The sequence below is a fragment of the Callorhinchus milii genome, unplaced genomic scaffold (genome assembly GCF_018977255.1).
Source record: "Callorhinchus milii isolate IMCB2004 unplaced genomic scaffold, IMCB_Cmil_1.0 Scaffold3, whole genome shotgun sequence".
NCBI lineage: Eukaryota > Metazoa > Chordata > Chondrichthyes > Chimaeriformes > Callorhinchidae > Callorhinchus > Callorhinchus milii.
This window is the reverse complement of record NW_024704744.1, coordinates 59,185,709-59,206,603: the sequence shown is the minus strand read 5'-3', so window position 1 is coordinate 59,206,603 and position 20,895 is coordinate 59,185,709. Positions and strand designations below refer to the sequence as shown.

General features: G+C 40.8%; 1 protein-coding gene across 1 annotated transcript in view; it reads left to right on the top strand.

The window, feature by feature from the left end:
* The window catches only part of tarbp1 (TAR (HIV-1) RNA binding protein 1), a 118,409-nt gene that overhangs the window by 44,524 nt on the left and 52,990 nt on the right, over positions 1 to 20,895 (top strand). The window contains exons 18-26 of the mRNA XM_007898385.2: positions 577 to 776; positions 1,162 to 1,233; positions 3,995 to 4,115; positions 6,191 to 6,301; positions 10,546 to 10,695; positions 12,532 to 12,618; positions 13,751 to 13,953; positions 16,270 to 16,351; positions 17,948 to 18,122. Coding sequence (XP_007896576.2) covers positions 577 to 776; positions 1,162 to 1,233; positions 3,995 to 4,115; positions 6,191 to 6,301; positions 10,546 to 10,695; positions 12,532 to 12,618; positions 13,751 to 13,953; positions 16,270 to 16,351; positions 17,948 to 18,122 — 1,201 coding nt within the window. The remainder of the gene's footprint in view (positions 1 to 576; positions 777 to 1,161; positions 1,234 to 3,994; positions 4,116 to 6,190; positions 6,302 to 10,545; positions 10,696 to 12,531; positions 12,619 to 13,750; positions 13,954 to 16,269; positions 16,352 to 17,947; positions 18,123 to 20,895) is intronic.

Genomic DNA, 20,895 nt, shown 5'->3' with positions numbered 1-20,895 from the left:
GGAAATATCCTGATCTAGTTTAAGCTGACCTCCAAATCAGAGTAATGGGAACTGCGGTTCTCCTTTGTTCCAATTCCCAATTATAACTGTCATATTCTCGGAGGTGACTACTCTCTGAACTGCTTTTTATCACCACCCGAAAGGCCCCTCTAAGAGCAACATCACTGTGGGCCAAACCTTTCGACCTTTTCAATTTTCCCAACACCTTCCTGATATCAGCCAAACCACAAGTGAACTCCAAATGCTTTCCAGGAAGGAGGAAATGGTAAAAGCCTTTTTCAGGCCATTGCCCTGCAGTTTCTAGTGGACAGTCAAGTGTCTGGGCAAGGGAGACATGCAGTTCCTCCGAATCACTACTCAGTTTTGCAGGTCAGATAAGAACTAGATCAGCTTAACTCTAATGTCTTCTGAGATAAAACAGCTTGCCATATGAATGGGGAGGGTCCATACTCCTCTTAGCTATTGAATGTGTATGACCCAGTGGAGTAAATGAGAAGGAAAAAATATCACAAAACTAAGGTAAACCACTCCATTTTCATTAACAGTTCTCATTCACTCAAACCTTTCTTTTCCCAGATTCTGAATCAATTGTTTGAAATTTCACAAACCAAAATTGGAGTCTTCAATGTGTTGATCGCTCACTGCTGCCAAACGTGGTTGCCAGCTGTTTCTGCTAGTAACACTTGCCTGCAGGATTCTTTCGCAATTGCTCAAAACCATATCGACCTTTTTGTTGAGGCTTGCCTGTTTGGACCTGTGTTTAGGAAAGATCAAAGGTAAGAATAAGGAAGCTCTGTGAAACAATTTAGTCCAAATTATTTAAAAAAAACTAATCTTCAGATTAGCATATTTCATCCTCAAATTATTATCTTTCAATAACCAAAATATTCACTTGATCATGAAGTAAACCATTGAAACAGAAATACAGCTGATCAAAGGTAATCCAGTAGGTATTAGTATGTACTTTGTAAAATTTGAAGTGTGAAGAGATGATGTTGGATATCACTGCTTTAGTTATCCATTTCATAGATCTATTTGATTTTTTTTCTGTTAATTGGCTGCATCATATTGCAAGGTGGTTATGATTTTAATGTGCATTATTCCTGTAATGGTTTTTTCAAAGGGTTTGAAGAGCAACATTTTGTATTTTTTTTTGACCAGATTAATTCAAGATGTACATATCTTCATAGAACTACAAGGAGACGACTGTGCAGCAAATGTAACTACTGAAAGGTAAAAAAGCATATAACTATTTCTAAATCGGTGAGAGTTCACTGATATTGAAATGACACAGTATGCCAGGGCACAGACATACAAGATCCTGATATGATGGGTTATCTATGCGAATGTCTTAACTGCATAAAATGGCAGGTGAAAGTAATGCTATTTTGTACGATTCTAACTTTTTATTTCACTGTTTTCTCAGTGCAGAATAGTAACATAACTTTAAACGTATTTGAAACCGCATCATGTGTGCTTAGGTATTGTTATTTAAACATAAGGCAATTTTTTAATGTTTATCCACCTACACAGTTTATTCGTGGATATTTTCATTGCATTCAAAGAACTTAGTTTTATCCCTTCGTGTCTGCTGCTTATAGACTTGGGTTTTAATGGGCTTGAATGTATCTTGACTATAGATTTGCTGAAATTGTGCCAGTTTGTATAATATACTGAAAGACATGTTGAACTGAAGAGTAGGAGTAGATAGGATAAGTAGATCTTATTTTAATCTTGTCAAAGAATAAAATTGTATACATGCAGGGGTTTCATTAGAAACAGACAAGATAACTTTCATCTTACGCACTCGAGCAATTGCTTGCTCATTGGTCACATTCATTACGTTTTAGGTTCGAGGAGAACACACCATGAATGAATGCTCATTTCGTAATGGCCTCACGTTATGCCTCAATGCTAGTTTTTTTTAAAACCAACATACCTATTAAAGCTTAATTAAACCCTTTGCACCTTTGCATGCATTTAAGACTTTAGTATGTAAAAATAGATTTCAGTTGAATGTGGTAGGCATTGTACATGACAAATGTAATGATTTTCTATAATATTGTAAAATATAATGTGTAACAACAAATTTACATTTGTATACCGCCTTTCACATCGGGAGAATGTCCCAAGGCCCTGGGCAATCAGTGTTTCGGACCTGAGCTGGAGGTCGGGATCGGGAAGGGTGGGGGGCAAGGGGGGAAGAAGGGTGACTGAGGCACGGTTGAATAGGAGGATCTTGAGACAGATCTTGAAAGGAGGTAAGGCGGAGGGACTGCGGTATGGAGTTCCAAATGCTGGGGGCAGAGTGGCTAAAGGTCCACCCACCAATGGTGGTGTGGGCAAGATGGGGGAACGTGAAGCAGGCCAGACACGCTGAGCGGATGGAGCAGGCAGGTTCGTAGGGGGTTAGGAGGTTGCAGAGGTAGGGGAGAACAAGGCCATGGAGGACTTTGAAAGTGAGGGTCAGGATTTTGAACTGTATCCTCTGTGTGATGGGAAACCAGTAGAGTCGGGAGAGGGTGGGGGTGATAGGGTCGTGGAGCCTGGTGCGTGAGAGGACACGGATTGCAGAGTTCTGGATGATCTGCAACCTAGAGAGATGAGTCAGGGAGGCCGACAAGCAGGGAGTTTGCATAGTCAAGCCTGGATGTTGTGAATGTGTGTATGAGGGTTTTGGCAGCCTGCCGTGTGAGACAGTGGTGGAGCCGGGCGATGTTGCGGAGGTGGGGAGAGTCAAAGCGGGTCATGCCACGGATGTGAGGTATGAAAGACTGTTGAGGATCGAACAGGATACTGAGGTTCCGTATTGGCTCCATGAGATGTAGAGTGCATCCATGGAGGGAGATTTTGTCAATGCCTGAGGTATGGAGGCACTGACAGGAGCCAAGCAGGAGGGCCTCAGTCTTATTGACATTCAACTGCAGGAAGTTAGCTCTCATCCAGAACTTGTTGTCTGACAGGCAGTGAGGACAGCAGTGGTCCTGGAATCGAGGGTGGAGGTAGAGAGGTAGAGTTGGTGTCATCCGCATACATGTGGAAGTCGGTGGATGATGCCACCAAGGGGGAACATATAGATATTGAAAAGGAGAGGGCCAAGGATAAAGCCCTGAGGGACGCCACACATGACGGAGTGGGGGCTGGAGAAGAAGCCGTTTGTGGCGATAAAGTGGAGATGGTGGGAGAGGAGGACAAGGAGGCAGAGACGGCCCTTGTCGCAGGTGTTCAGAACGTTGTTAGTGACTTTGACCAGGAGTGTTTCCGTGCTGTGGGCAGCACAGAATTCCGATTGGATGATTTTTTGAGGATGGAGGTGTGAAACATTTAAAAGTCATGCTCCATTGACCTTCCAACTGAGATTGCCCAATGCCTGAAAGCTGTATAATAATGGTTAAGATTACATTAATTTTGCAAAGATCATTTAAAGGTGATCATTTTTATTTGTTTTAATTTTTAACAATCATTCATAAACCATCTTTTAACTTTTACTCCTCTTTCTAACTGTTCTTATTAACTGTTCTGAAGACGCTCCCTGCACAAAGCCCTCCAATCCGATTTCCACAGTACCGAGACTGTACTGGTGAATGTCAACAGTGACATTCTCTCTATCTGTAACCAGGGCGCTTTCTGCCTCCTTGTTCTTCTTGACCTCTCTGTTACTTTCGTCACTGTTGACCATTCTATCCTCCTTCAGCGCCTTTCCTCTCGGTTCCACCTTCACCGTTCTGTGCTTTCCTGGTTTTGTCTTACCTATCCTAACATCTCCACCTTGTGTCTGCCAATTACTTCTCCTCCCACCCCCACACCGTCATGTGCAGTATTCCTTTACCCTCTTCTCTTAATATCTACTAAATTGGAGAATAATGTCAAAAAACACCCCAGATTATTTTGGCAAAATTACATACTTTAAAGCCTAGTATTTGATTAGACAATTATCTACATACAAGTTAATTTATAACATAGATGATTCTTTTGCCAATTTACCATTTTACAGTGAAAACAAAGATGATCAATTTGTGCGAATATGGGCCATTAGCTTCTTATGCCATTTGGATGGATCAGATTCTTTGCATAAGAATTTCATTGAGAAGCTTGTTAACAAACTACTTGAAAGGGTAAGCGCCTGTCCTGTTTTCTGCTCACAATTTTTTTTTTACATATATATTCATACGCTCTTTCCTGAACAAGTGAGAAGAATTCTGGTATTTTTGATCAGTATATTTTAGCTTATGTTATTATACAGTGCAGTCCTGTGACAATACTGTACATGATAATGCTCATTTGTTTGTAACAAGGATGGCATGTCAGCCCTATTCACTGAGCATGTGTGTAGCCAACCGAATGGGTTCCCCCGTGCTGGCTCGTTCCTGCCCTAAAAGTAGCTGATATATGAGTCTTTAGGTCAATGCTAATGTCATTTCTTATGCCCTGCACATGCCAGCACATAAGCAGTGATGTCAGCAATGACCTCCTGATCACCCAGATGTTGGATTTCTTTTTATTGCAGGAAATGGCTGGCCTGCAGAAACTGAGCGGGCTGGTTGTACGTACGTGCAGTGAAAGTGGCAATTGTTATAAGATGGGTTGTGGTTAATAATAATCCTTGATTTAATATCGCGCCTTATCACATCGTTGAGACGTCTCAAATAGCTTCACAGAATATATTATAAAGTGGATTGATTGTATATATTGTGGGCGAAATGCAGCAGCCAATTGTGCACAGCAGTGTCCCACAGACAGTCCTGAATCGAGTGCCCAAATTATTATTTAAAAAAAANTGTTGTATATTTTTTATAGATTCCAAACATAGTTGTTCGGATCTGCAATGCATTGCCTGAAAGGGTGGTGGAAGCAGATTTGATAACAACTTTCAAGCAAGAAATGGATAGATGTTTTGGGAAGACAAATTTGCAGGGCTATGGGAGAGGGAGCGGGGAAGTGGGATTAATTTGGACAATTCTTTCAAAGAGTCAGCACAGACACGATGGGGCGAATAGCCTCCTTCTGTGCTGTTTGAATATAGGGTTAGAATAAGATTCCACCGTAGTTAAAATTCCGCACAGTGATAATTGAATGGCATTTTTGTTTTAAATGATCAAAAGTATCAATTAAAATTGAAATAATACTTTTAATAGAGACTGTCACTGGCATAATACAAAGTTCTTGTTTTATGTTTCTGCATTTTTCATGTAATACATGTATTTTCAGACCTGATGCACTGGAAAACAACAGCAACAAGATTACATTTGTATAGCGCCTTTCACGTCGGGAGGACTTCCCAAGGCGCTGGACAGAGTACAGCATTTCAGACCCGAGCTAGGGTCAGGGGGGGAGAAGGGAGGGGAGGGGAAAGGGGGTGACCGATGGCATGGTCGAAAAGGAGAGTCTTGAGGCGGGACTTAAAGGAGGCTAAGAAGGGGGCGAGGCGGAGTGACTGGAGGATGGAATTCCAGAGGTTGGGGACAGAGTGGCTGAAGGCTCTCCCACCAATGGTGGGGTGAGTGGGTCAGGGGATGTGGAGCCGGCTGAGCCAAACATTTTCCAAAAATGTTTGGAGCAAGATTTTTTTTTGAGCTCTCATAGTTTTGTGGATAGAACTTCAGCTTGTGGATTGGGAACTTGCTGATTCAAATCCGATCCATCCTGAGTTTGCTTGTCTTAGTTGGGGCTTGGTCCAGGCCTTTCCAGGGTTAGGGAAACCAGCCAGACAAAATTTCTTGGACCCTGTACAGCAACTTCTGGTAGTGTGCATTTGTGGCAATTGACTGAGGAGAGATGATAGATGCCAAGGCTCATACCTGAACAATGCCATTTGGGCATGTTGTCAGGTGCCAACCAGCACCCATGGAACCACCTGGTCACTAACCTGCATGAACAGGCTAGTGACCAGTAGAGGCATATGTCAATGGAGGGAAAAGTTAGAAAAATAATTGGGCATCTAAAATTATATATTTTTAAAAATTGACTGAAGTGCAAATCCTTTTTAACCTCATTTTTCAAAATGATATATATCACAATAGCTTGTTTTTCAAAATGATCTGATTTGGGGAGTGGATGGTGTTAGTTCTTCCATCACTTAGTAAAATTTGAACAAAATGATACGTTGTTCAATATGCTAATGCCTTTTTGTAATTCCTGCTCTCTACATTGTCGACATTTGTCGCTATTGGCCATTTCACTTACTTTGCAGGATAATGAGCTGAGGAATAAGAAAGGCCGTTATTATGTGAACTCAATGTATCATCGAGTGAAGACCAGAATATGGCAGACTTTACTTGTGCTCCTTCATCATCTGGATCAGGTAAAATGATCTACATTTGATATTGAGATCTGTGTATTTTGTAATCAAGAAGCCATTTAGAGTATTTGTTAATTTTAAGATTACTTAATGATATCAAAATTTGATCTGGAAATTTTCTCAGGATTTCTCTTTCACCTCTTAAACAATTGAAGGGAATTCTTGACTGCAACCGTTAAGTTTTGATTTTGAGAGGTAATGCCATTGATTGTTGCTTAATATTTATTTAAAATACAAGAGAGAATTATAATGCACAGTGAGTGCTTCACTGAAACGTTACTTTTAGAGTGTGAATATTACCTTAACTTTTGATTCATTCATTAGAATTTTACAGTATATAAGGAGTCCATTTGGCCCATCTTGTCTGAGACAGTTCTCTGAAAGCTGTTCATTTCCCCCCAACTTCTCGGCCCATATCCCATATCCTTTCATATTTTCTTTTTAAATTTTTGTCCTATTGCCTCCATCCAATATTCCACCACCCAGATCCGTACCTACACCTGGATTCACTCAGCACGCTAGGTCTACAGTGTGCTCCCAGCCCCGTGAGCCCTACCACCTTCAGCCGCTATACCTGCTGAGTTTTCAGCTTCTATTACCCGCAGGAACTCCTTCCCTCAACCATCGTGCCTATCTGTTTTCAAAAAGCCTGCTTAAAAGCCTACCTCTTCGACCGTGCTTATGGTCACCTTTTGCCTGCTTGGGCACTGCCTCTGTAAAGAGCTATGAGATGTTACTCTTCATGAAGGTGCTATACAGATACAAATTGTGCTGTTGAGGCAAATGCAGGGATTTTTAAAAAATTGAATTAAACAGTGGTATTCATAATAGCCATAATTACATAATGGAATCCATCATTTTACCCTAAGTTTACTTCACAATGTAAGATAGTTGTTGAATTGGGCTACACCTGGTGGTTAGTTTTCTATAACAAATAAAAAAAAATCCATAAAACAACACATTTTGACATTGACTTTCCAATCCACTGTGTAATAGATGAACTGATGGGAACATTAAGTCTTGGCAGTGTTTTTCATATTTTTAGAGGTTGGAAAGTATTTTACCTTTCTGTAATTTGATTTCAAGTATCCAGCTGGCAGCCATTTTCATCACGTCCAGCTTTGAGCATCTTACTTGGCTTTGAGCTGAAAAGTCATTGCAATCCAACATGATTTCAGTTGATAGGCGTGTTCTAGTTTAACTTGACCCATATGTCAGTACAATTCTTAATTTTCTGGATGGTACATTTGGAAATAGGTTGCCCTGCCTTGTGTATAAATAATGAATAAATCCTTTGTCAGCTTCAAATATATTAGGATAGGGAGGGGGAAGTACCCTGTTAAATTAATGTTTAAGTTGGGTAATAGTGAATAAAGTAAGCAAAGTGGTCAGTACCATTGGTTTTGGAATGTGTTTTGTTTTTATGCTAAGTGAGCAAGCTAAGGCTTTCATTGCTCTCATCAATTCCTTACTCATTATCAATTCAGCATCAGCATTTAGTTTCAAAGGTCTGCAAATGTAGTTGTGGATACATCCTAGTGATTGATGCCTATAGGGAGTGTTTATGTTGTCTTCCACTGAAATGGGATTTTGAAAGACAGTCAAAGGTTGACAGGCTAATCAAGTTGACCGAGGCTGAGTTATAGATTTTGGAAGAACCCTTCATTTTGGAATGACTGCAAAGAAGTGTCAAGTTCTACCCTGGTGAAGAAATGTAGCTCTAGATCCTTAACATTTGAGATTGTACACCTCTAGTGCTAGACATACTGAAGCCCAATGTATAATGCAGAATCTGCCCATAATTCAATGATTTACCAATATCGTATAACACATTAGACAATAGAAAGGAAGTTGTGAAGGAACTTCCCACCCTTTTTATGAATATTGCAAACTAGACTCTAGCGATACAGTAGAGAGCAAATTATTCACATTAATTGGGACCCCATTGTGGATAAACAAACCATGTGGATAATTGGACATCCTGCAAAATACAAATTGGCTTCAAGTGTTAACTGAAGATAATTCTTCTGACTGTTATACCTTCACTGTAATAACACATTGTGCCAACTCTTTGTTAAAATGAATAATCCTTGCATTTGATATAGAACTTTTCACGTCTTCTAGACGGCTCAAAGTACTTCACAAAATATACTGTAAAGTGAATTGACTGTATATTTGTGGGCGAAACGCGGCAGCCAATTGCGCACAGCAGTGTCCAACAAACAATCGTGGATTGAAGTGACCAATTTATTATTGGTTTTGTTTCTTGAGGGATTATTATCAGGCATATGGAGTAAGGAAACTTGCCCAAGGTTTCGACCTACCGGGAATCTAACCCAGTTGTCTCTCTTGCAAGGCGAATGATCTAACCACTGAGCTACAGGACTCATGCTTTTTTTGTTCTCTATGCTTTTTTTTTTCTCTCTCTCATTTTGTGTGTGTTTTTTGCTTAAAGTACCATTTTCTGTAAGGTCCTAAGTGGTCAATATAGTTACTAACAGGTCAACTCTGTCCGTAGTCATTAAAATCGGTGCTTCAGCAATTTGTCTTGTGTTAATTCAGTTCCCTCATACTTTAGGGCTGAGTAAACACCTTCACTCAATGTGATCAGTTGTTTAAACAAACAACAGATTTTTTAAAAGATGTATTAGTGGTGAAATGTTTCTTTGAATAACCATTATTCAGAAACAATAACTTGCAAAACCTTCTCGCAGGATAGTGTCTTGGAGCACTGAACAATGGTGGGTTTTGATACCGAGCGGGCAGAAAGGATAGGTTTACTATAGGTATGGATGAAGATCTGAAGACAGGCAAAGAAGAGGCAGGGCAGAGTGATTGAGCCAGTGAGTTCCAGACGTTTGTAAAGTACAGCTGCCAACAGTGGAGTGGAGGGGTCAGGGGATGCGCAGAAGGCCCGAGTCAGCGGAGCAAAGGGGGCATACACGCATTCATGACTCCCTGCTTGTTGGCCTCCCCAATTCCTTCCTCCATAGACTGCAGATCATCCAGAACTCTGCAGCCTGTGTCCTCTCCGCATCAGACTCCGTGACCCTATTACCGCCATCCTCGCCCGACTCCACTGGCTTCCCATCACAAAAAGGATACAGTTTAAGATCCTGATCCTCACCTTCAAAGCCCTCCATGGCTTTGCTCCGCCCTACCTCTGCCATCTCCTAACCCCCAACCAACCTGCCCGCTCCCTTCACTCGGAGAGCTCCGACCTGCTTCACGTCCCCTGCCTTACCCGCCCCACCATTGGCGGGCAGGCTTTCAGCCGCTCTGCCCCCCACCCTCTGGAACTCTATCCCACAGTCTCTCTGTCTTGCCCCCTCCCTTGCCTCCTTCAAGACCCATCTCAAGACCCTCCTCTTTGACCATGCCTTCGATCATCCTCCTTTCCCCCACAGCCCCCAACCTCCCCGATCCTGACCCCCAGCTCGGGTCCAAAACACTGATTGTTCAGTGCCTTGGGATGTCCTCCCGACGTGAAAGGCGCTATACAAATGTAATGTTGTTGTAGTCGAGGAGAGGGGCATAAGCAAGTTGGAGCGTGAGGAACGTGCTAGGGCATGATGTAATTTGTAAGTAAGTGTGAGGGTCATGGAATTAATCCGTTCTGTGACTGGGAGCCATTGGAGCCTGGCGAGGACGGGTGATGGAGGAGCAGATTGGTTCAGGTGAGGATATTAGTGGTGTCCTTTTGAATCAGATGGATTTTGTGAATGGTGGAGCTGCAGGGACTGGTGAAGAATGCATTTGAGTAATATAGGCGAGAGGTGATAAAAGTATGGATGAACAGCGTTGGGTGTGAGATATCGTTAGAGACGGGCAATGTGGCAAATGTGGAAGAAAACAGTCCTCCAGTCAGGAAAAATAGTCGGGGACTAAATGTGCGTGAAAGGACAACTGGGGATCAGAAAAAAATAGATTGCACACAGTGAGTCTGAGAGAAAGGCTGGGAAGGTTAAGGAAGTTGGAGGTGACAAGACGTTGATTGGAACCAAGTATGATGGCTTCTGTCTTGTTCGTGTTCAGCTGCAGTAAGCCATCACTTATCCAGGCAGACAGAACATCAATGGTCCTGGAGTCTCGGCCAGAGGAGAAAAAATAGATTTGGATGTCATTCTGCATATATGTGCAAATTGACCCAATGTCTGTGGATGATAGTGGTAGTAGAATAGTTTGTTCCATTTAATTGACATATTTCCAAATTACTTGCACTAAAATTGCATTCATCTCTCCCACAGAATTTTGTAAGAAAAATCCTTGAAACTGTTTATCTTTCTGGCTTCAGTGATAATCAGGCATCTGTAAAGTACCTAATCGAATGGTTCATCATTTTGATACTCCATAAGTGGCCTGAATTTCTGGATTCGTTCTGGAGATGCTTTCGTTTTGTAAGTAAAAGTGCTGATTATATCTGTATTCCTCTTTTTGTTTTGCCCTTTTCCCCAGGCATCAACTATTCCAGAAGTCTAATACTAGCTGAAAAGGAAGGGTATCACAATTCTGTTTGAATTTACTAATTAAAATAGAAGGTTGTGTCTATTGGGCTGCATTTCCCCCTCTCTTTAGCAAACATTAGCTGCATTACCTCATATTAGGGTCATTTTATACATATGGTCTCAAAACCAAATATAATACATACAATTCGACCCTCAGGATAATCTGAGGCTTGGGTACAGTGAATTCTTACAGAGTCAATAGACTGGCCTATTTTTCCCTTATTAATGATGCCCTCATTAGTGAGTTTGCAATTTGAGTCACCATCAGTTTCAAATGAGAAGCTAGACTGGAAAAATGTCTTGAAGAGCAAAGTGTCCTCATTATTCAATTACCCATTAGGTTGGGCTCAACTGTAGTTGGAACTTAGGCTTGAATCTGGCCCAGTGCTGCAAGAGATGACATTGTTATCAATGAGCATTTCATGCTAAGCTATACTGCTCACCAGGAAGGCTTGCCGGTTGTTGTTTGTACCTACAATCTATTGCTCAAATTTGCACTGGTCAATGAACAACTAGTGACTATCCTCCTTGGAGTGTGGGGTGGGGGGAGGTAAGTGGGATCTCCTTGGAACTGAGCTTGCTTCGAGATTGTCCTTAGCCACGGAATGTCGGAATTGAATTAACTCTCTGTGGCAGTCTGCCAAATCCTATTTTGGGAGCTAGTTTAAGATTTGCTTGATGTCAAGTAGCTTGGAATACAACATCCTATTTGGCTCTGCTTTGGTCAGACAATTAGATATGTGTACGTTCACTTTAAAGCCTTTTCATTAATATCATTCCTCACCTGTTAAAGAATGCTCCATGTGCAGTGTTCACTGGTTTCCTAGGTAATTTCCTTAATGGCTGTGTCAGTCAAACTAGCAAAGAAGTAACCTATTAAGTCAGGATTGATTTGTTTTTGAAGTGAGGAAGATAGTTCTTTTCAGCCACGACTGGAGGTAAAAAAATTACCTTAACTTTAGCCAAGGAGGAAAGTTGGATCCTTTAATAATTCTGCAGATTTATAGTTTTAAAATAGATAATAATTGAGCAATGTGTATTCATTGTCCTAACTATCCTAACATTTCAGTCTTCATTATCTTTCCTTTGCCTTGATCCACACACCTAAGCTTCTTCCCAAACGTCAGCCTAAAATGTACACGATCCTTTAGCCCTCATTAATATTAATTATTATTGTGGCTGTTGCATTTTAGCAAAACTAAACGCTGGAGTATCATGCAGTGAAAAAATGAAATTGCAGAATAAGATGAGTAACGGTAAATTGGTGATTACATGAAGGGAAGGACAGTTTCATTATTATTTTTAATTAGAACGCAACCATTATGTGGAGAGTTGTCTTCCAAGTGGAATGTGAAAAGGAATCTCCAGAGTTGTAATTATGGCTCGAAATAAAAATCCTTTGTTGGTAATTGAATCCTAGCATAATTTGCGTGACTATTTCACCATAGCAAAAGAATTAGCATTACTTCCTGTTTAAATTAAAGGCTGTAATTGCAATGTATTATGACTTCTAAAGGTACAAATTTGTCTGTAGAATTTGAAATAAACGGTCTGTTGCAACTTATACTTCAGAGCAATTTACGAAAACACATTACCTTTAGAGTCTTAAAATAACCATTTTCTTCAGTTTGGTCTGAAATATTTCTTGTATAGATTGGATTGAAAAATGTGGACTTATAGCTCAATTGTTAAGTTGTCTTATGCTTTCTCTTGTTCATTTATCTACAGAAACAAGAAAATACTAAAAGCAGTATTTGCACCTTCTTGGCAATATTAGTTCACATTGATGTGATCCTTAAGAATGTTGAGGAGAAGGTAAATATATGTGCAGAAAACCTTTCAGGTTAAATATAAGTAATGGCTATTTATAGACATCCTACATCTGGCCTCGCACCCTTTTGGCTGTCCCTTACCTCCCTTGCCTGTGTCCCCCACTACTTCTCTCCCCAGGCCGCTGAGACCATCGTCTACGCATCCCAGACTCAATTATTCCAATGCCCTGCTCACTGGACTCCGGAGCTCCTCTTTGTACAATCTGCAGATCATCCATAACTTTACAGTCCATGTCTGGTCCCACACCAGGCCCCGCAAGCTTATCATATCTATTCTTACTCAACTCCACTGGCTCTCTATCGCCTGCTGGATCAAATTCAAGATCTATAACCTCACTTTCAAATGACCTCATGGCCTCATGCTACCCTATGGTTTGCGATTTCCTGCAAACTACAGCCTGGCTGCTCCCTTCCACTCAGCAAATGTCAACCAGCTTCATGTCTCCTGCCTGATCAGCCCATAATTGGTGGGTGAGCTTTTAGCTTTTTCTGCCCTCACTCTCTGGAACTCCATCCAGGGGCTCCTCCACCTTGTCTTCTTCCCTGCCTTTAAAACCCATCTTAAACCCTATATTTTGACAACACAGTTGGCCACCTTTCTCGCTCTACCCCTCCCCCTCACCTCGGGCTCCCAGTCAGCTGTGTGAAGCGTGCGCTTAGAGATCTCTCAATATGAAATGTATATAAATGTGAATTGTAATTTAAACTTGTATGAAATGCAAATAATTATGCTTGCTGAAGGAAAGGGTTCTATTTTTTGGTATCCAAATATATGAAAATTTTTCTAAATCAACTCGGAAAAGCAATGACACCAAGTCATTCCATTCTGTGCAATGTTAGTTGACAAATTTGCACAATGAGCCTTATTGGTGTATCTGGTAATCTTAAGTGGATCAGCTGAGCGAATACATGATCGTCCTTGCGAATGTTTTCACCCTGATGGTTGTAGACTGCCAAAGAAGATCTGGGCAACAAGTGTTTCAAGTGAGTTATCCAGCAGCATGTCCAATATAGTGTTCATATTGCACATTAAAGGCTGATAGTCATGATGTATTCTTATTTCATGGTAAGATTGTTTAATACATTGTTTGCCAATATTTTGTTTCATTAATTAGAACCATTATTTGAAGAAAGCACTGAGTGTAATACTGCCATGGTGTCTAAATCACAATTTCAGTGTGCGACTGTATGCCTTGCTTGCATTACAAAAAGTCTGGGAGGCTTGTCAACTGGCGAAGATGGAGGGTGACGATTTGCAATTTTTGGAACCAATAGTTGAATCCAGTCTGGAGCAAGCCGGTCATAAGCAAAGCACAGGGTCAGCATGAATTCCATACACTATTCTTTTATTTTTCTAAAATTGTATTACCTATGTAAAGACTTTAAGGGACCATTCATAATTACACTTTGTGTAAGAATAATTTGAAGTGGGTTGGGGGGCAGTGAGTCACAGTTAATGACCAGCACTAAAGAACAAAAAATCAGTTTGAATGAAGAAGGCCCCTTTTCCCATCTGATCTCTTCCTTAATATTACACAAATGTTTTTTTTGAAGGGGTGGGGGATATTAGGTTCCACTTCCAAGGCATTTATGTTGCCCACTTACCCTTTTCCTCTTGGTTTCCAAATGAGTTATTTTTACTATTCAAACAATGGGAAACGACCCTGGGTATGAAACTAGTCTATTTCTTAGTGGTAAAGATGCTGGAGAGGATGGGAAAGTTTGGGCTTCCAATAGCTTTCTCTAATTATTGATGTGAGAGCAGTGTTGTAGTACAGTTTACCATTGGGAGAGCAGAAGATCGGATGATATAATTGAGCAGTTATCGGGAGTTTTTTTTAGGATGCACAGAAATGCGAAGGAAAAGGATCCCTCCCTGAAGGTTAGCTGTTGCAAGCACTTCAGTTGGCAGCCAGTACTGTCTGATAGCTAGGAGAATATCAAAATCCATTAATGTAAAGCCTTAGTTATGAGTGGCCACTCAAGGTTTTATACTAATTAATTAACAAAATTAAACTGCATTTCTTATTTGTTTTTTTAAAAAGTCATAATTATTACATCTGTAATATTTGCACTTTTCATTTGGTTGATTATTTTCAAGTGAATGGAGTTAGTTTCTAAGTGTACTCAGGTGAAACCTAAATCTACCTCTACTTCTCCCCTTGATTTTGATTGCACTGATGTTTTGACCATCTGCCTGTCAGACATTAAGTTCCAGATGAGCTTAAACTTTCTTCAGTTTAGCATGACCAAGATTCAAGCAATCCTTCTTGGCACCTGTCAATGTCAACAACAACTTCCATTTATATAGCACCCTTCACGTGGGGTAACGTCCCAGAGCGCTTGACAATGGCGGAGTCTAACATCGACTTTAGGCGGGATTTGAAAGTGGGGAGGGAGGGGAAAAGGCGAAGGGGTTGAGGAAGAGAGTTCCAGTGTTTCGGGACTTAATGGCTAATGCCGTCTGATGGTGGAGGGGACAAGGGACAAATAGGAGGCCGGAGCCAGCCGAGTGGAGGTAACGGGTGGTGGAGTTGGGAGTAAGCAATTTGTATAGATAGGGAGGTGCGAGGCATGAAGTGATTTGAAAATAAGTAAGAGAATCTTGAAGTTGATCCATTTGGTGATTGGGAGCCTGTGGAGCCTGGCAAGGAATGGTGTGATGGGAGTACGGAGTTTTGTGCAGGCGGTGGAGGTTTGAATTAGTTGATTTTTGAGTATGGTGGAGCTGGGGAGACCAGCGAGGAGGACATTGGAATAGTCCAGCCGGGAAGTGACAAAGGCATGGACAAGGGTTTCAGCTGGTTTGGTTGTGAGTTACGGACGGAGGTGGGCAATTCTCCTTGCTTCTGGCTTCAACTTTCTCAATCATCCTAAGCTATCTTTTCAATTGATTAACCAGTGTGCAATTTAGTTATTTAGTTTGATCCTCAACTCTACTTCCTCCCTCACGTCTATATCCTGACCACCACTTTTCTGCGCCTGCGTCAAATTGCCATCTCCATCCCAATGTCGCCTTGAATGCTGCCGAAATTCTCGTTCATGCCTCCGTCACCTCCAGACTTGACTTCTCAAATGTTCTCCTTCCTGGCCTCCACAGCTTTACCATCCACAAGCTTCTTTATCCACATGTCTGCTGCCCGCATCTTGACTGGCTTGTCCATCATCTCCATCCTTGTCAGGTTTACCTATCTCCCAGGCGATTCACTTCAAGATCCTTGTCCTCATCTATATGTCCTCACACCTCCGTACTCTGATCTTCTCCAGCCTAACTCTTATGCTTGCCCCCTCTGCTCTTCCAATTCAAGTCTATTACAAGTTCCCTGCCTCCTCTACACTATTGACGACAGTTTTCAGCCACTATATTCCTACCCTTTGGAACTATGCCCCTCCCGCCCTCCCCTCTCTTTTTACCTGTCTACCTTAGCTCTGTCTCTGCTTATCTATCTATCTTCAAAAAAAAATCTAAAACCCGACTACTTTGACTATGTCCAAGGTCACATCCTTCCTCTCCCTGCTTGGTGCCTTGCAATGTTTCCGTAAAGCTCTCCTATCTGTTACTCAGCGTGAAGGGTATTATATAATTGCTTTCTGTTATTTTAAAAACTAAAACCTGAATTTCCCTTGTGTTTAGAAATGCTGGAAAGAACTGGCAGAGAATTCAAGAGCACTTCTTTTTTGAAACATTTCAGCCACTGGAAGACTACAGTTTAGAGGTATAAAAAAGGTGCTAAAGATATTCTGAATGTTTTATACAAAAAGTAACTTACCAGTATGATGTGTCATAATGGAAATGCAGTTTTGAGGATATCTAACTTGGCCTGAGAAACTGTTGTATCTTCATTACAATGTAATCATACGTTACAGTAATTTGTAAACAGAAGTGCACATTTTTTTCGTTCAACTTAGTCATAATCCTTGCATTAGATGTACAGTAACCCCCAGCTTACTGGACTCTGGGTATCTTGAATTTGAAGCTATCCGGACTGGGCCTGAAACCTTAACATTTTTTTTTACAGGAACAAAAATTTCCTTGGGTCGTGTGTAGACTCCCAACTATCTTAGTGCGACAACGCTGTGCTGAGCAGCCTCACTGTGCTTGCTGGCCTTTTTGTATGTCAACCTGGTGCAGCGGTAGTACTCTCGCCTCTGAGTCAGTATGTTCAAGCCCCACGTCGGAACTTGGAATCACATAGTCTAAGCTGACACTCCAATGCAGTGCTGGGGGTGGGGGTGCTGCATTGTCAGAGGTGCTGTCCTTTGGATGAGATGTTAAACCGAGGTCCCGTCTGCCTGTACAGGTGAACGTTAAAGATCCCATGGCACTATTAGAAAAGAAAAGGGAATTTCTCCCAGTGTCCTGGCCAACCATTCCCCAAATAAAATTGATCACTGACTCCATTATTTGTGGGTCATTGCTGTTCCTACGCTTTGCCAACAAAATATACAGTCAATTCACTTTATATCCTTGTGAAGCGGTTTGAAACATTTCAACATAAGTCACTATATCAAATGCAAGGATTATTATTGTTGTTATTCACAGTGGCCAGGGATATCAACTATGACTCAAATTGTTTGCTTATCCGCTATCTTCTGCTTGCGGGATTCAATTACAATGCCAGTACCAAATGTGGCAGCTAATTTTGCGCAGCAATGTCCCACAAAAATTATAGGGATGAAATGAGCATGCAGGCAGAGGAAGTGCAGTTATGGATAAGGATATTGGTTTGTGATGGAGCTTGCTGAGTCCAGTGGATTCTGAATGTAGTGTTCTACCTGTTGGGAAAGTTCATTGTTCTTTTCAGGTCCTCTTTGAAAGAAGAGGGTAATGAAATGCATGCTAATGCACTTGCAAAAATGAAAAATGAAATGTTTACTAAATTTAACAAAAACGTCTTGAATATTCTAATCTATCGGTAAAAGCCCAATGCCCAGTGTAAAAACCAAATGTTCAATGCTATGCAGACATATGAGCATAAAAAGTTACAATGCAAATTATATTTTTAAATAGGAAAGCCATCCCTACTTAGTAGAAAATCAAAAAGCTATAAAAGCCAAGCAATAAATATTCAACATAATTAAATGCTTTTGGCTGCTAGCTGAGACGGTCTGGTCCACATCAGTAATTGGCAATCAATATTGAACTGGAATGTAACCAAAAATATTAAAGGGGAAGTTTTAAACATTAACAGCTTTGGTTATTTCCAACACCAGCAGTTTTATTTTGGTGTCCTATTTAATTTAAAGATTTATTTTCAAATAAAAATCTGACTCTTTCATCAGTGCTAATGGTTGTCCTCTTTCTATTCCAGACATTTTTTTACACCTTTCCTAGCCTGTCAGATGTGATAGAAGATGAATGGATTCCTGTTTGGAAGTTTAAAAGAGTCATGGACCTCTCCTCCTCCACTTCTGTAGTTAACTTGTTTAACTCTAGAAACAAGCTTTCGGAATTGAAATCTACTGACTGGGTTCAACGAGACAAAGGTAAAAAGACACTCTGAAATTTGTCGGTTTGAAATTCTCTGTGTCCTACTCTTAAGGGCCATGTACCACCTGTAGTTGAGAGAATAGGCCATTTCTGCATGTCTGAGGTACTAAGTGAAAGTGGTAATGGAGACTGTTCTGTATCCCACAACTGCTGCGGTTCCGTTATCTTGAACTTCCCACAATTTGATCGTGTTTCTCTAGCAGTGCAAAAATACATTTTTATGGTCTTGGTTTGTCTTTTTCTCAATTTGTTTTACAGTGTTTATCACTAGAAAGTCACTTTTGTGGTTGGCTAATGAAATAATTGTTGCGTACTGTAATGGTTACAGAGTATGTTCAATTTTCAAATGCTTCAGGGCTGAACTGTTAAAAGCATATGAGAAAAGTTAGTGAGCTAACCTCCAAGATAACATAAGAAGGGGCAATTTGTAGGGTAACTGAATGTATATAATAATAATAATAATAATCCTTGCATTTGATATAGCGCTTTTCACGTCGGGAGGACGTCCCAAAGCGCTTCACAGAACACACTGTAAAGTGAATTGACTGTACATTCGTGGGCGAACGCGGCAGCCAATTGCGCACAGCAATGTCCCACAAACAGTCGTAGATTAAAAATGAACAATTTATTATTGTTTTGTTTTGGAGGGATTATTATTAGGCTCTGTGTGGAGTAAGGAAACTTGCCCAAGGTTTCGCCCTCTGCCTGGAATTGAACTCAGGTCTCTCACTTGCAAAGCGAGTATACATGACAAATTTTCTGAACTATTGAAGCTAGAGGGAGGATATGCCATAGGTTAAGTTTAGAAACTTTACAGGAAGAAAGAGTTCAATGAGTGTTTTGCTCATTATAAATCTTCATTCATTGGCATTCTATTTTTTTATTCAACACAGCATTTATTTATGCAACACACCATATATTTCTTGACTCAAGAAAAGCTTCAATGAATTACAAAGTGGCCATAGTGCATGAGCTATCTCAAATTTGCCCCCCAAAACACTTTTTCTACCCTTTATCTTTTAACTTTGTTTTAAGATGTTGATTCAAAGAAGCACAATGCTAATATAGTGCAGTTTTGTTATGATGGACAGGAAGCGCTAGCCAACTGTTCGAATGTGCAGTCAAATTGCCTATAATACAGGTAGGGATTTCATGGTCTAAAACAATACATTACAATGGGGATCTATTGCATTTCTGAAATATAAAGAACATTAAGCCACTTTTGTCCTGATTATTTTGTGCTGTCCATTGCCTTGCCAATATTTATTGTTACTGCTTGCAAATAAAAAACGTCACTTGGGTGAAATATCAAAGAGTAACCAGTGCCTGTTGAACTCATGCACTACATTCTAAGGAAGAAATGTCAAATGCAGGTAGGAGAGGGAGGAGAGAAAATTTAAAAATTGTTTCTCGCACATAAAATCACTCAATAAATTCCATTCTAATTACCTCTTAGCAGTGAGTTTTTATTGAGTGGATGTTGTAACAGAGAAGCAAACAGCTGAGCCAGACATGTCATTCTCTTTAGATTCAATATGCTTTGAAATGTTTACAGTTTAAAAAAACTTTTTAAAGCAACAAAATTAAAAACAAGCTGTTGCATGCGTGTGTGTTTGCTTCCTGTCTTGTCCTTAAATTTCCAGACATTTTCAAGTCTGGGTCTAATTTTTTTAATTGTATTTGCACTGCTTTTTGACAGGGTTGCTCTGAATCCCAGTTTATTTACTTTTGCTTTAAAGGTTGCAACAGTGTTTTATTTATAGCCCTCCTGTTTGGTGTGTGTTCAGAATAGTTGATAATGTAGTATTTGTAGTCAGATACAAATGCTAAAATGCTAATTTAATGCATGAAATAACATCCAATTCCACGTTGAAAAGAGTACTGCTATTTAATTGGGTGTTCGGGAACTAGCTGCTCTCTGACCGTAGCTTTGGTTCATGGAATGTTGCTATTTGTTAATGCAGTTCAATATGTACGAGTCGTAAGCGCAAGCCAACTAATGGAATATAGAACTGTGCATTTTATTTTGTTTAGATGCTCTTCAACTCAAAATTGTCTGGTTCTAAAATCTAGAACTTTCTAATTCTTCTAGAAATTCTTCGCCCCTTTACTCTCAGATCTCATCAACCTCTCCCTGTCAACTGGTACCTTTCCCACCCCCCTAAAAACAGCTGTCATCACCCCTATCCTAAAAAAAAAACTTTCCCTGGACACATCCCTGCTCACTAACAAATGCCCTATCTCCAATCTCCCTTTCCAAGGTCCTTAAAAGAGTTCTTCCCAGTGTCACTCCTTCCTCTCCTGCCACTCCCTTTACGAACCCCTCCAATCGGGTTTCCGTGCCGCCCACAGCACAGAAACAGCCCTGGTCAAGGTGACAAATGACATTCTGTCCATCTGTGACTAGGGCTCTCTTTGTCTCCTTGACTCCTCTGCTGCCTTTGACACTGGACCACTCTATCCTCCTCCACCACCTTGCCTCTCACCTCATCCTTCAAGGTTCTGTCCTTGAATGGTTCAGATCCTATCTCTCACACTGTCAGCCATCAAGTCCTGGATGAGAGGCAACTTTCTACAGCTGAATGTCAGCAAGACCGAGGCCCTCCTGATTGGCTTGGGCCAGAGCCTCTGCACTCCAGACACTGGCATCATCAGCATCCATGGATGCACGTTCTATCTCACCAAGCCAGTTAGGAACCTGGGTGTCTTGTTCGACCCTTAACTGTCCTTTCTCCCCCACATTAGTGCCATGACCCGCTTTGCCTTCCA